The sequence below is a fragment of the Megalopta genalis genome, chromosome 5 (genome assembly GCF_051020955.1).
Source record: "Megalopta genalis isolate 19385.01 chromosome 5, iyMegGena1_principal, whole genome shotgun sequence".
NCBI classification, from domain to species: Eukaryota; Metazoa; Arthropoda; class Insecta; order Hymenoptera; family Halictidae; genus Megalopta; species Megalopta genalis.
In genome coordinates, this window is record NC_135017.1 from 472,791 (window position 1) to 489,310 (window position 16,520).

Here is a 16,520-nt window from a genome sequence, read left to right on the forward strand (position 1 = left end):
GCGAGATATATTAATATTATATGAAAATATATAAACTTTAATACTATATAAATTTTTTATTATTCTTATATACATTGAAAATTCGTCTGATAAAAAAATACCATTTCACCTGGTGAAGAAGAATTTAATTCTACGAATAATGATTTTTGGTACATTTACTTTTGATTTAATTTAATTTAATATAATTGTATTTTATTTCACCTGATTTTATTATTTTACAGTCAGTATTAACACAGGGTGATCCATTTAAATCGGACCAGTCAAGTATCTTCGAAATCGTCGATGATACTAAAAAATGTTTCAAACGAAAATGTTCCGATTAATTGTTAATAACATTGAAACATTGAAATTGAGAATAGTGCAAGCGTATTACGAAATAGTAGGTGTACAGTGATCAGTCGGCCACTTCTTTTGTTATTCATAGGTGTAACGTTTATCTGTAATATATATAATACAATTATTATAATACAATTATTTGTATAATTATTTTTACAATAAATACAACAATTTTCTTTTGTAATTTACGCGAACTTGAATTATTCCGATCGCATACACATTATTAAGTCCTACAACTATATCAGTAAATAAATCCTAAATTTATGTCTAAAGTTTGGCGATTTAAATCGCGGGAACACCCTGTATAAGGTAAGGGTCACAAGTACAACCGGACGAATCGTCACTGTAGTCGTATCGCGGGTTCGTAAGTAAACAGACCGATTACCGGGAAATAAAGGACACGGCTTACTGTTCCACCGAAATTCGTTAAACGCGATCCCACGTGCAGAACTTCTGAAATTTTAATTTGATTTTGCATTCTGCGAAAACAAGCTTTTCCAAAAATACGAGCAATGACGTCTCCTAATAAAGATTGTGCTTTTTGCGGGGATAATGCGACTCTCAAATGTTGTGGCTGCGAAAATTTATATTACTGCTGCAAAGAACACCAGAAGATACATTGGGATAAGCACTCTAAAGATTGCAAACCGTACAAGGTAAGATTACTGTTTAATTCAAATGATGTTCGCCGTTGCCACATCAGTACAATTTGGGTGTCTGAATATTGACAATAGATTCACCTAGTACTAAAAATTCAATACTTGATTCTTAATTTCCTGGTTTAAATTCAACTGATTATATTTTTAATTTATATATATTTTTTATATGTAATTTGATATATATACGTATATATACGTATAAAAAATATTTGATTTCATTAATTATATATATATATATATATATAATTATGAAATTAATATTTTATTTATATTATGAAATATTAATGAAATCAAATATTTTGTAATCAATTCTTTGGAATATTATAATTAACAGAAATAATAGCACACATGAAAAGTTAAATAAATGTACATACAAGAATATTTATGCTGATGAAATTATCGAATTGCATTTACACAGCATTATATTTTGATAGTAATATTTCCATCGTTCGAATACTCCCGCCATATACATTTGATGACTCCAAATAATATTAAGCGTCCGTGGTAGAAATCAGATTTGCGAAAAAAGTAATCTGATTAATGATTGCGTGTAATGTGAAATCATATTCATGATAAATGATTACGATGACTAAGTATTCAAGTAATAATGATTCATGAATAACTTAACACGTTGTCGGACAGTAAAACATTTTAGTGGGCTATAAACATAGTCGCATTTAGACCAAATACTCAGAACATCACATTTTAATAGTTATACATATACAATGAACGCTATAGCATTCACGTCGATACAGATTAAATTGAACCCCTGCTTGTAAGAAGGGTCCGATTTCTTGTACCTAGCGAAGTTGTTTTAAAATTCTTTAGGATATTTATAACTTCAATTTTTCTCCTTTTCATTTCTTTGGTATAACATGAATTACGTAATAAATGTATTTTATACGACAATTATTGATTATAGTATCCTCAGGCTTTGTGTGGTAAAAAATGATATTTGTTAACATTGTTTTTTATTGCTTATGATTTTTATATAATATTGGAGAATATGTACACGTTTGATATTAGAAAGATTATAATTTCGTAACATAAAGATGAAGGAGTACTCGTTATCTGCTTCAATTTATTCAGCTTCGTCTATAATATTTTCAATATTACTTGATTCATCCAAAATCAAAGTCTACAGATTGTGTATCTCCTGATAAATTGTTCTTAAATCGCTCTTCAATCAAATTTACTTCTTCTTCATTCAAAAAATCATGCCAATTTTTAATGTCTTCTAGCGTTCCCGATTTGCTTTGGTGCGATTGAAATCCGCATTGCGAAATCAGTTGGAAATCTGTTGCATCTTGGAAAGAAATGAGAATTGTTCACAGCTAGCACTATAGAATGAACTAGGAAGAATATTGCCGCAAGTTGAATATTTAATACGGTCATATTTCTGTATCGTAAAGCGCTTGCCCTTTGCTGTAGGTTTATTCTGTTAAAAAGAAGTTCAAAATCTGCCCTTTTCGTAAATAACTTCTGCTTTCCAATCGCAACTCTGCCCAACTTTTTCAGTTTCTTTGAATATAATACAAAGTTGCGATCACTTTTAGTTGAATAATGCGAAGTCTTTATACAGATATTTGAAAAAGTTGAAGCAAAAATTTTCGACAAACAATGAATCTAGACCGATTACACGTGACAAAATACTCTCACAGATTTTCTATTTTGGGTTAATATTCCTAGATTTAATCTCTTTTGACACAATGCATCCTAATAAATAGAGGTCCCGGAGAGATTTACTTTGCTGCTTATGAAAATTAACATACAATTTTTTATGGCATGCAAAATGAATATTAGCGTAATGTAACGACTGGATTAAAAATCTTCTCATTTCCAATCTTTCCACTTGAATTTTCATATGACATCGCCTGATTTCTCCGTCTTTCACTATAATTACGTTTGCAAATATCCTCTTGATGAAGTTTTCTTCGATCAAAGTTTGTAGATCTTCATGGAGTTGGTTCACTGTCGTATTCTGAACTTGAAGACACCATTTCTCCGATTTTTAGCACAATTGTTTATTCATAATGCACAGAAAGATACCAGAAGATATTTACTTGGCAATCAACCTTATTCGTGAACGTCGTACATCGATACAATATTTTCTATAACTTCGCCAATTTTAGAGCTCCCACAATCAAATTTTCAGGATATATTTAGAATGGAATGAAAAATCAATTTATATATTTTACGCAAGAAGGGCTTGACTGCCCTCAAACCGTTCTTGCATCTGAGGGTTCAATTAAAGTATATAACAATTTCAAAAAAACGCTATGTAGAAATGAATGCGTAATAATGCGGCTTATAAATTTCAATGTCATAGTATTCATGTCATTTTGCTTCACTATGAAAATAAGAATGCCATAACATTCACGTGCCCGAATGTGTTAAGCAGGGTTGGGGAAATATAGATTTTTGAAATAGTAAAAACGCTATGAATATTTTTGTCTTCTCATGTGATACAGAATTTGGTAAATGAACTTTCTTTTGAAATAGTAGTCAGATATGGAAATAGCATTGCAAATATATACCTTAATGGTAGCACATGGAAATATTATTCCAAAGTAAATATTTCATTAAAATATAAACAAAATGATATTTCATCAAATGATAATATTTCACAGAATAGTATTTAGAATAATGACATTCCAAGTAAATAGTATTGCAAATAATACGTTTTTATCCTTTAACTTTTTATCGTACCATGTACCTATTTTCATCAACAATATAAATTAATTTTGTTCATAAGTGACTATTAATAGTATCGATAACGTAAGACGTTATGGGTAAATAACCGGAAATGTCATAGAAGGCTAATTTCAAACGTGCTATCTTTTAATGAATATCATTGATATATTTTAGGAATTTCGGTATTATATTTTCGAAATTTCGATACTATATTTTCGAAATAGACTTTTGATTGTTGGGATTACTTACAACGTTGAAGTGATGTATCATTATCACTAAGACATTAAAATAGTTTAATTACGATCGAGTGCACATTATTTAAATGGACATTGAAAAAATTAAAAAATTTTCGTTCATTATTGGTAACATAAGTATCTGATACGTTTGTAACCGTTTACATATTATCCTTTGTCCGGGCATACTTTGCGTTGAGTGGATAAAAATAATTTATTTGCAGACTGGTGGTTGCAAAACCATTGATTTATAAAACCCTAGGCACCGGCTATGAGTTTGTTGTTCTTTTACAATTTGAATTCAAAACTGTTCTCGATGCTCTTAATTGACCAGAAAATTTTGTTTCAAAGTTAGTGCAGGACAAAGAATTGGGATCTTACTTTGTCACCACAAGGAACATCAAGGTTGGAGAAGTCCTTTTCAAAGAAAAACCTCTGCTGACTGGCCCCTGTTGGTCTACCGCTCCCGTGTGTCTGAACTGCTTCGTGTCGCTAAAGAAAGATAATTCAAAACCTTGCACAAAATGCGACTGGCTTCTTTGTAAAAACTGTAAGGCGCATGGACCGGAATGTGATTTCATTGCTTCTCGCAGATTCGAAAAGGTAACTATTACATTGAGAAAATCTCATTCTCGCACACTGCTAGTGAGTGGCTTCAAACGTTCGTAGCGACTTTTTAAATAGCCTATATATCAATAAATTTATTCAAATATTGATCCCCGCTGTTAACTGTGTGTCCTATGTGAAGTGACGCACTTAATTATGTGAAGTAACGCACTCAAATTAACCTTAACCTCTTTCGAGGGGAACGCAAAATTTTGCTGGGTGGACGCGCTTCCGATATTTCAAGGTGACCTTGTTTTTTTTTTAACTGGAACTGTATATTTTTTTTATGTAAGCAGATAGTGCATTTCAAGACCAATTCATTGACCTAAATACTTTAGTCTTTGAAGATCGTTCAAGGTCATTTAATGCTGATTAAATTGTACATTTTTTTAGCGAGTGTTCGCATTATGTTTTGGTATGTTTAACGAAGTTTTGAATAGCATTAAATGACGTTGATAGATTCTCAAGGACAGAAGTGTTATGCGTTAATGTGAATTGACCTTGAAATACATAATCCGTTTACATAAAAAATATGCAATGACATTATAAAAAACCAAGGTCACCTTAAAATCTCGGAAGCACTCAGAGAGTGCAAGGCAAGGCCTTCGGGTTACCGATTTAGTTCTAACATTGCATATTGGTAGATTTGGTTCTCCTGTTTATGAATATACAGGATGTCCCAAAATTATGGTACTTCCGGGAAATGTGGGGTTCCTGAGGTTATTCCAAGTCACTTTTTCCTTAGCGAAAATGCAATTCGCGGCTTTGTTTATGAGCTATTAATGAAAAACAGTGACCAATGAGAGGCAAGATCAGCTGGCGCGAGACGGTCGGGTCAGTGAGCGGAACTGATCTGCGTCCGCTGATTAGCTTGTCCGCCTTGCGCCTCTGATTGGTCAATGTTTTTCGTTAATAACTCATGAACAAAGCCACGGATTGCATTTGTATGAAGAAAAATGTTACTTCAAATGATTAATTACTCAGGAACCCATCATTTCCTGATTGCGAGTGATTTTTGAGACACCCTGTATAGGGAAAAGTTATTCAGAATGTTGATTGACCTTGACAGCATATTTCAAGGTCATCCGAGTTGCCACCTCTAAACGCAACATTTACGAAGTCAACACTCAACACTGAAACTAGTCGAATCTGTTTCGAAATAAAATTCATCCTTCCATAAAATAAATTCACCTATTCACAAATCAAATTCTCCCACATTCGATACAAAATTGTTCTGAAATTTCTAATTTTGTTCTGCGCGTGCAAACATATAGCGAATGTGAAACATTTATTTAATATTTGTGCTCGCAAAATAAATTTAATTCGCGAAAGCGTCTATTTTATTTGAAATGAGATGAATATGATCTCGAAAAGCATGAACGTGATCTGGAGAAAGGTGGATGTGACCCGCGCAAAGTTGAATTTGATATGCAAAATCTGTATACCTATTCTAAAGGTATAATGCTCGAAATGTATAACATTCGAAAGGTATAAAAATCTCGAAAGCTTGTGCACTAAAAGTTAATCATTATGTAGATCATATTCTACTTTTCGCTAATGAAATGATCACTTTTGTAGGTTGTGGGTTCAAATAAAACATACCTGCAATTATTTGTAATAAAACGCATGTTAAATTTAAATACTGAATAAATTACTATCATTTTTTATCTGTGAAAGGATTAATTTTATTTGCAAAATGGTTAATTTGATTTGCTGAGAGTTGAATATAATTTAGGAAGAATTACTGTCGAGTGCAAAACCTGTAGAACAGGATTTATTGTATATTTTTAACCGTTCATTTATGTTTGAGTGCCATATTGTGTGGAATTTCACATACAAATATTTGTTCGATGTTGCAGCTAGCGAACATTGAGTTCAGCAGCACAAGTCCAGATAGTGATCATATAAGTGTTCTAAACCCACTTTATGAAAGCATAAATGTTATAAAAATATTATCTATGAAAGATGCCGATCCACCAGCTTATGAAAAAGTGATGTCGCTCGCGAGACCAAATAGTGAGCTCGAGGACCTCCAAGATATGATAAATATGATTTCTATCATCAGAAAGTATTTTAAAATGGAGAACATAACCGACGAAGAGATCATGAAAGTCACGATAATCCTGCAGGTACGTTCCTTAACAGAATTGAAAAGAGATGAATAATTTTCATAGAAAATGAAAAATACAAACAAGGGAAAATGCTTAACTTATTAGTTGAAGGAATTGTAAATCAGTATTTTTGCAAACAAACGAGTACAAAATTCTTCGTAATATTCTCTGTGCCTATAATTCTATATTTCGAATATCGCAAAGTTAAAAATATTCTGTTTTAAAAACGAACACACGTACTTTTTTGAAAACGTATGGATATTATTCAGAGTGTGCCAAGATTATATGTTACTTCTAGGAAATGTGGGTTACCTGAGGTCATTTGAAGCAACTTTTTCCTTAGCGAAAACGCAATCCGCGACTTTGTTTACGAGTTATTAATGAGAAACACTGATCAATGAGAGGCGAGATCAGTTGACGCGAGGCGATCGAGCCAATACGCGGAACTGGACTGCGTCCGCTCGTTGGCTCGGCCGTCTTGTGCCAGCCGAGCTCGCCTCTCATTGGTCACTGTTTTTCATTAATAACTCGTAAACAAAGCCGCGGATTACGTTTTCGCTAAGGAAAAAGTTGCTTCAAATGACTTCAGGAAACCCTCATCTCCCGAAAGTAACATAATTTTGGGATGCCATGTATATTGCTCTACAACCATGTATACCGAACCATTAGCAGAGAGTACTTTACTTTCTAATATCGGCAAATGAAAGAACGATTACCCAGTCTCTTGTCAATTAAGTTATTTATTATTAAATTCACAAATTTCAATTAAATTATGGATTATCAATTTATTCGACTGACCAACTACTACATGCCACGGACCTCATCGATATTAATTCGTTAGATCCTTCAAAATAGCACAATTGCACACATAGACATATCTTTGGATGCTATTCCTTATTTATTGACTCTGTCCTACGTTTTTACCAATGAATAGCGGTAACAGTAACACTCATGACATTTACTTAAATGTTCAAAAAATTACGAAAACGCAACTTGATAAATTGCAGCTCAACGGATTCACAGTTCCCCGAATAAAACCATCACATCTTGCAGTTTACGAGTTATCGTCATTTACTGAGCACAGTTGTAGACCAAACTGTACGAAAATGTGGTCGAGTGAAAATGAATTCATTGTTCAGGCCGTGACACCTATAGCTAAAGGTAAGTTCACATTGTGACTTACGTAATTTTAATTTAGGTTAAATGTGTCAATTACTGTGCTCACATGGATACTGTGCCTATACAATAATATCATTTATACTTAAAACCAACATTATTAAATTATAGATACTGAATTTTTTAAACGAAATTTGATCTGCATTTTTCATAATCAAAATTTTGACTTCTTAAGACCAATAATATGCGGAAACTAATTTTTTAAATTTCTGATAATGATTTTATATGTTTTTGCCTTGATCATGTTAAAAAAGAAAACTTAAGGAACACGTTGAAAATGACGTTGAAAAACATACAAAAACGATGCTTTTTAAAAGAAAAATATAAACTATTATATTCATCAAACTTTAACTGGATTATATTTTCAAGTCTTTTTTACGTTGGTTACTGAGCCCTCTCATGGCAAACCACGTGTTACTTCTAACCTTGCTTTCTTGGTCCGCGTGCACGCAACGCACGTGGTTTTCTTTCCTGTTTTGAATAATATCGTCAGTATTGAAACGCATATAATAAATTATGCTAAATAATTTGGTACGGAATATTTCATGCTTCTCTACATTTTTGTTATAGGATTATTTATCTAGAAGTGACCACAATAATTACTCAGTCAGCCAAGTCTGCTTCGATTATATATATATATATAAAATTCTTGGTAGTGTAGTTTGCGAAGAAATATATTTACGTGAATTTGATGCCAAAACTTTGCTAGAAGGAGAATTTAGATCGCATTTAATATGAATTTTGCCAAGGCCAAATCCTTGCGATGTACGGAAACAGATGGCTCGATATTTGGCACCAGACACTTTGCGTTGCCAAATCAGTGGCAAATCTTCGCGAAATCTTGTAGCGAAGTAACGTTTAATGCGCTATAATGTTTGCCCTGGATTTGGCCACTATTTGGCATGGACAAGGCGTTGGTGTCAAATCCGTGCGATATGTAGAAACAGATGGCTCGGTATTTAGCACAAATGTGTATTGTCAAATTCATAACAAATTTAGGATTTGCTGAGTAGATTAGCGTGCAAACATTGACACACAATAACAAAATCAATGTACAGAAATTGACACACAGTAACTAGATCAGTGTACAGAAATTGACATACGGTAACTAGGAAAGTCTGGGGGTAACTGATACTCAATAATTAATCTCTTATCTTTCTAAGGGCACTGTACACTTTCTCAACAACGGTTTTGTATATTTTGTTAAACATTTTGAGTTCTTTATATATTTCAATTATAAAAAAATTCGCATTTAGATAAAAGACATCAACGTAGGATGTTTCATTAAAGCTGTTACAAAACAATATCTCCGTTATCATTAACGATACTCAAAACTGCTAGAAGAACAATTTGAATGGTTCGAAGGGACACATATTGCGGTGGAAATAGTTCTTTTCTTAAAGTTCATATTTTGCGAGACTTCAAGGTCATCGTTGTTTTTTTTTCAAATAGGATTATACAGGGTGTCCCAGGTTTTAATGTTCAAACTTTGTTAGTGTATTCTATGGCACAAAGTAAGAAAAAAATGTTATGTAAACATAGGTCATATAGAGCTTTATTAGGAAGTTATAACAAAAATTCAGAATAGGAATAGTAATCAACTTGCTGTTACTGCGAGCATTGGCTTGAATAGATCAGCACATGCCGTGTGTTTATGTAAGCTGTGTTTATTAAAATACATTTCGAAATGTATTAATAACCGTTGTTGACAATACATGATTGACATCGATCGAAGATCGTTTTTTATTTTTTATTTTTTTTTTAGTTGATTACTATTTCTATTCTGAATTTTTGTTATAACTTCTTAATAAAGCTCTATATGACCTATGTTTACATAACATTTTTTTCTTACTTTGTGCCATAGAATATACTGACAAAGTTTGAACATTAAAACCTGGGACACCCTGTATATTTCTATCATTATGTCATGGTGGCTAAGGTAGTAACAAATGCAATGACCTTCGCGTGACCTTTTGTATAAGTAAATGTTAAAACATTTAGAAATGTACACGAATGCTGAAATAACTACAACGAAAAGAACAACGATGAAAAATTTATTGGGATGAATATTCAAAATTATTTCCATTGACTTCTACATACATACTTCTTAATTCAGTTTTAATATCGGCTTCGTTGAAAAAAAACTTTTAACATGTTCAGCGTCGACGGTCAACCACTAAAATTCTCACAAAAAGTCAAAGCAATTTTTTAATTAATTCAATCGAAACTAGAAAGTTAAAATTTATCATAGTGGATAACATTAGAACACCATCGCACCCGAAATGTCCTAGTCAAATTCAGTATGTTCAAATATATTACAATGAAAATGAATTTTCAAAATTGGTCAAAAATTAGTGTTACCTATATTTACCTGACGCGACGCTCGACGTGTTAAATATGATGTGCGATTTTGGTAATCTCTCAAGATATTTGGCTGCATACAGGTCAGCAGTTCACCTAACACTACACTTCGTTCAACGAGAACCGAAACAAAATGTAAACAGAACGTTTACGTGATCGATGCTGCGGCCCTTGCTCACAGAGTAGCCTCATGTAGATGGACCTGAAAATTATTATCGACGCTGACTTGATCACGCGTCGCTCGTGTGCAACTGTTTATATTTTGTGCTAATTCTTGTTGGACGTAGTAGTGTAGTTTCATATCTACGGAATGATTCTCTAATGTACTAGATATTTTTACTTGTTATCTCTCCTCGAAATGAACTTTGGGCATATTGACTTATTTATTGTACGTCTGAGCGATGTTCCGTGACTTTCACAATTTGTCACACGCCACGATTTCGGCGCGACAATTCATAACGCAACGAGCAATGCGATGCTCGACCGACTCAAGGTCACGCGACGGTCATATTACTATAGGTCATTGGATTCGTCTTGATCTTAGCTGTCATGGAATACAGATAGAAATACCTAATCCCATTTGAAAAAAGAAAACATCGATGATCTTGAAGTCACGAAAAAATATGACCTTTAAAAAGATATTATTTCCACTGCAACATGTGCCCCTTCAAACCATACAATCTGTCCCTCCGACAGATTGTATCTTTGAGTATCGTTAACGATATCGTTAAGATATTGCTTTAGTGAAACATAATAATGTAAATGTATAATTTAAATGTTTCAGGAATTGCGATATAGATAAAAAAAAATTGTTTAATTTGTCGAATACTTTGGACGTCGCTTTAATGGGCACAGTAATTCATACACTTAACCTATAAGTTAGTGTTTTTAAATAGAATCACATAAAGGCCACCATTACATTCTGTGTTTCAGGAGATCACATAACCCTGAGCTATATAAACCCGTTATGGGGTACTAAAATTAGGAACTCTAAACTCTTCCTTAAAAGATATGCGTATTGTAACTGCGACAGATGTAAGGATCCCACCGAATTTGGCGTAATGTTTAACGCTCTGAAATGCGCTGACGTGTAAGATACTTTTGGCTCTTGAACATACGTACGTTAACAAATCAAAAATAAACAACGTAAAAATAATTTCAAAATAAAAAATTAGAAATAAGAACGAGTATAAAGCTAGGACATCTTTCTCCAAGGTCATTTTAAGTCCAGTTTTCAAGATCGTGGTCGATTCTTTAAACGTGATTTATAGTATTATAAGATCATCTAAAAGTTAGGATATTATACATGGATAAATTCGTTTTATTTTTTTTTTAACTACGATATTGGATTAAGGAAAATATATTGCCCCACTTAAAACATCGACGATGATTTTGAAAACAATGTCCTACTTTTATATTCGTTCCATGAAATCAAGCAATTATTTTTCTAATATCAGGCATAACAAAAATATTACGCGTGCGAAAGATAAAATAAACACCCTATATAATATATTATCGACGCAGTTCAGATTTTATCTCAAACTGATACTTTTCAAACCGAATTGAAGAATTTACATATTGTTTTAATATGGTTAAATGTGAACAAATTTTCGTATCACGTATTAAGATATATCGTTGTACATACAGGCTGACTCATTTAGACCGTTCCAGTTATTATAAATATCTTCGAAACCGTTGAAGATGAGAAATGTTTCAAACGAAATTTGAATGATTTTAAGTGGCATATAATCTGATATTACTAAGATGTTTCTAGGTGAACGCGAGACGAGGACATATGAACTTCACTTCTTTTTTTAATGGAATCACATTTTTTTTATTTAGTCGATTCGGCTCGTCATTCTCATAAAAAAAATACTAATGCATTTATTGCGAAAAATCATTAGTTTAGAAGATATTTGCCTGGATCGATTTAAATGGATCACCCTGTACATAGAAATGTTTACAGAATCATCGTATACAAGGCCCTATATAAAGATAAAGATGAACAAATCTTAAAGTTTAAAACAAAACGTCTCTTTCAAAATTAAACATTTCAAAAACTAAAAATAATAGAGAAAAACAGTTTCTAAATTTGTATTCAGCGCTGGGAAATCTACATTAATTGCTTATCGTTCGTTGCTTATCAAAATATGAGCCGAAGATTTGTTTGACTAATTGTCGTTTTATGTATAGTGAATGTCCTGGATACGTTCTGCCAGAAACACTCCTCGGAACAGAATCATTGCCCTACATATGTGACACTTGTAAATCGGAGATGAGCTGCGATCAGGTGGAGCGGATTTTAGAAGGTGTACGCAGCAATTTTCTGAAGACAAGGGATGAGAGTATTACTGCGTGTGATAAATTTTTGAAACGTTACGATATCATTCTACATCCGAATCACTTTTACAATGTCGGCATTATGATAGCTTTGGTTGAATTCCTTAGACCAGAATGTCTAAAATTGGAAAATGAAAATCTTCTGGTTGAACGGTTAGAATTATTCGAAAAGCTCAATCAGTTGCTGAAAACTATCGCGCCTGGTAACTTAATACTATTATCATTTCTTATCAGTCACAGATTTACTAGTCTTTCCATAACAATTATTTTATACCACAAAATTGCGAAAAAACTGTATTCATTTTATAAATACATCAATTTTATGGGTCGTAGACGATGCTATTAAAAATTAAAACTGTATTGGATCTTTTATAGAAAACATATTGCAATGATCTTTTTTATTTGAAACAATAGTATGATATATAAATAACCTTGTTATTTTTGTGACCTAGGGAAAGCCTTCAAATTATATTTAACTACGTTATTTTTCAGCTGAAATTCATATTCGGGGGACTACAATTAGACTGCACGCACTGGCCCTTGCGGCGGTAAGTCATTTACTCATAGACTTCTACTAGGTATACAGGATGACTCAAAATTATGCTACTTCTGGGAAATGAAGGGCTCCTGAGGCCATTTGAAATAGCTTCTTCCTTAGTAAGAATGCAATCCGCGGCTTCGTTTATGAGTTATTAACGAAAAACAGTGACCAATGAGAGGCGTGCTCGGCTGGCGCGAGGCGGCGAGCTAACGAGCGGTTGAAAGCCCAGTTCCGCTTCATTGACTCGGCCGCCACGCGCCAACTGATCTCACCTCTCATTAGTCACAGTTTTTCGTTAATAATTCATAAACAAAGCCGCTGATTGCATTTTCGCTAAGGAAAAAGTTACTTCAAATGACCTCAGGAACTTCTCATTTTCCGCTTGTACAATAATTTTGCGACACCCTGTATTTCCAAACCCTGTACCTGTTGACAAATAGATACATACCTTGCTTCAAAATAAATAAATTATTTCTTAGTCGAAATGCCAGTTTATATGAAAAGTTAGTTAAAAACACTTTTTTAAAACCATAATACTTAAATACTATAAACAATATTTTATTATAAAATATACGCACCTGCAATTGGATTCTACTTTCCACTATCATCTACTTTTTCCTTACAGTAACATGCAACATTTATTTTGAAAATCATCTGATCAAGGTTACTAAATGATCCTTTTAAATTAAGAATGAAAAACGAAATCTGACCATGTGTTTGCACAAGAGTTTTTTACAAACTGTCCTTAGATTGAAAATCCATATTTTGTTAAATAATTCACGTCACATTTATTTTTAAATGCCTACAATTTTAAAATGTTATTTGAATTTAAATAAATTGGAACGACATTATCATCTGGTGCTTCCGTTATTTTTTTGTCTTTTTTCCACAGCAAGCAAAGAAGAAGTTACAAGAAGCAGACGATCTACTGAAATACGAGCCCGATTTGCTAAAAGATGGAAAGGTCGTGGCGCGCCAGATGTACCAAATGATGGCATACAAATCGAAATAAAAAATATCGGTATTATTAGCACGCGATAACGCGCGAAATAGTACGGATAAAATTTTGATATTGCTGTCTGAAACCTCTGTTTCACATTGTCCTCGAGAATGTAATGAAAAACCGATAATTGCAGTACAAAATATGTCTTTTGTTGTAAAACAGCAACAGCTTCTTAATAAAACAGTTGGGATTTGAGTTTCGTTAACTGTCATAATAATGACAGTTTCAATAGAAACTGATATAACATAACAGATTACTGTCGATTTCAGTGCTGAAACAATATTTTTCGAAGGACATGTAAAACGTACGCGTTCTATCTATGTGTATCTCCTATATACTCTACTCTCTATACGTATTCTATAATTCTCAATAGGAATTTATTTTGTGTGATAACTATAAAACATTAAATGTTGTATTAAAATATACATATTAGAGTTCATTCATACGTACAATAATAAAAATTATTTATTTTTGTCCACATAACCGAGAAACGAAGCTTGGTTGTACAGTGTAATCTAAATCCATTCATTGTGTTCATTCAAACAGCTCACTCATTCCATTCGCTGTTATCTAACACTGTGTTAAATTCTACATCCTACTCCTATTTTTTAATTTTACTACACACACTTGCTACTCCATATTATATTCTATATTTATTTCCTATCGCATTGCACCTCCCTCCTCCTTCGCCTAAGCTAATTCTACTAACTACCGCCTGTATTTTGAGACATCTCCATGCTTTTCAACATTATCTTATCTCTTTTCTGGTTGAGATTTCGTATCCTTTCCAAATAATATTTTATTTTTATTTATCCCTCGTCGAATCTCGCGGATCTTCCAGTAACCTGTCTGTGTTCTAAGTCAGAAAAGAAAAACATTGCGTGCAGTATCTGTGGAGATCGTAAGAATTTTCAGAAATTTCCCCCACTTCTTTATCAGCAAAGAAAAAAGAAAAGGAGTAGGAGCTATTGAGAGCAACTGACAGCGACGCGGCACAAGAGTGGGAGAAGCATCGCGAGTTGGTTTGGGAAAGGGTTTGCTTAGCAGCGCAACCAACGGGTGGGAGGTATGACGAGTCGCGGAGAGCAACGGGAGGGAGTAACGATGCGACGCGGATAGCGACACGAGGTTATACGAACGCTATATGTATACTCTGTTCGCGCATCGGTTCCCCTTTCCGTTGGTTGCGTCACTAAGAAAAGTTCTTCCCAAGTCAAGTCACTTCTAGTCTTCTTCCCCTTTCTTTGCATTAGTCAATGGTTAGGCAGGATGAAACAAGTTCTGAAAGTTCTTACAGTCCGTGAGCCTTGATGGTAAGTCTGCGGGTACGGTAACGGACTCTGTGTAAATGGAGCTAGTGAACTACATCTGATTGCAACAGAGAAAAGTGTTTCACTGTACCATTCGGTCTAAGCGGCGCGGCTCTGTCAACCGAATGAGCAGATCCTTGTAAAATATCCGTTTCCACTGCGTCGGCATGGAGCGATGAAGCAGGGGAGTAGGCAAAGATAAACAAGTTTGATGCGTTTTGTATCTCTTCAGTGTCATTTGAGAAGGATACAGTTTCTCTTGAAAAAACGAACGCTATGCCAATTTGTGTTCCATCTGATGTCGGTAAAAGATAAAAGGAAATCGTGCCAAGCAAGGCCAAGTCATTGACACGGGGAACAGTTTCGGTCTTAAAGTAGAATCTGGGACAAAATTCTCTACAAAAGTCTTAAGTCCTAAGTCCTCCTACAATTTCTACAAAAATACTGCTAGCTCATATGATGATGTATCAACTGATGAAAAGAATACAATTTCGTAAAAAAAGTTTAGAACACTGTTTATGATAATATTGGTTAATATCTTCATTTTTAACAAATTCGAGCAAATAAAGTCACCTTTAAAGTAAAGTTTAAAATGTTCAGAAGTAGAACCAATGTACCATTCTTTCACGAGAAAAAGACATGGCTCATTTCTGTTGCAGTGATCGACATTGGTCGAAGACAGTGACAAAAATCAACGACGAGTAATAGTCAGATCTAGCATACGAACATTTAATTCTTCGAGTCTCACGGCTCGCCTTTATTATTGCCGACACCTCATGAGAGAGAAAGAGAGAGATAGCACCGGTGGCTAGGATCGGCGGAGCCGGTGTATATTACTATGAATACATTGTAGTGATAAAAACGATAACTTAACTTTTTTATTTCTAATTTTTTATACATGAAAATTTGTTTAATATACTGGTCACATTTTTCCAATTAAAATGGTATTGTAACATACGGGGAATCCTCCCACCTATTTTTTATATTCCTTCCTGAAGGCATACGCCAGGCTGGCGCCAGCCAGCCGGGGGTGGATTTGTATATCGTGAGTCGAGTACCTCCGAGGGGGTACGACGACGAACGTTCTGGAACCGGACCACGTAGCAACACCCCCACTACCATTTTTCCACGAAAATTTTAGTATATAAAG

The 16,520-nt window shown here is 33.7% G+C and overlaps 1 protein-coding gene across 1 annotated transcript; it reads left to right on the top strand.

The window, feature by feature from the left end:
- Window positions 1–669: 669 nt before the first annotated feature.
- LOC117218161 (SET domain-containing protein SmydA-8) lies at window positions 670–14,485 on the top strand. Its single transcript, XM_033466330.2, has 8 exons — window positions 670–992; window positions 4,274–4,525; window positions 6,388–6,657; window positions 7,647–7,800; window positions 11,110–11,266; window positions 12,370–12,719; window positions 13,009–13,064; window positions 13,950–14,485. The coding sequence occupies exons 1-8, from the start codon at window positions 849–851 to the stop codon at window positions 14,067–14,069; spliced, it is 1,503 nt and encodes a 500-aa protein (XP_033322221.2). The 5' UTR covers window positions 670–848; the 3' UTR covers window positions 14,070–14,485.
- Window positions 14,486–16,520: the final 2,035 nt, after the last annotated feature.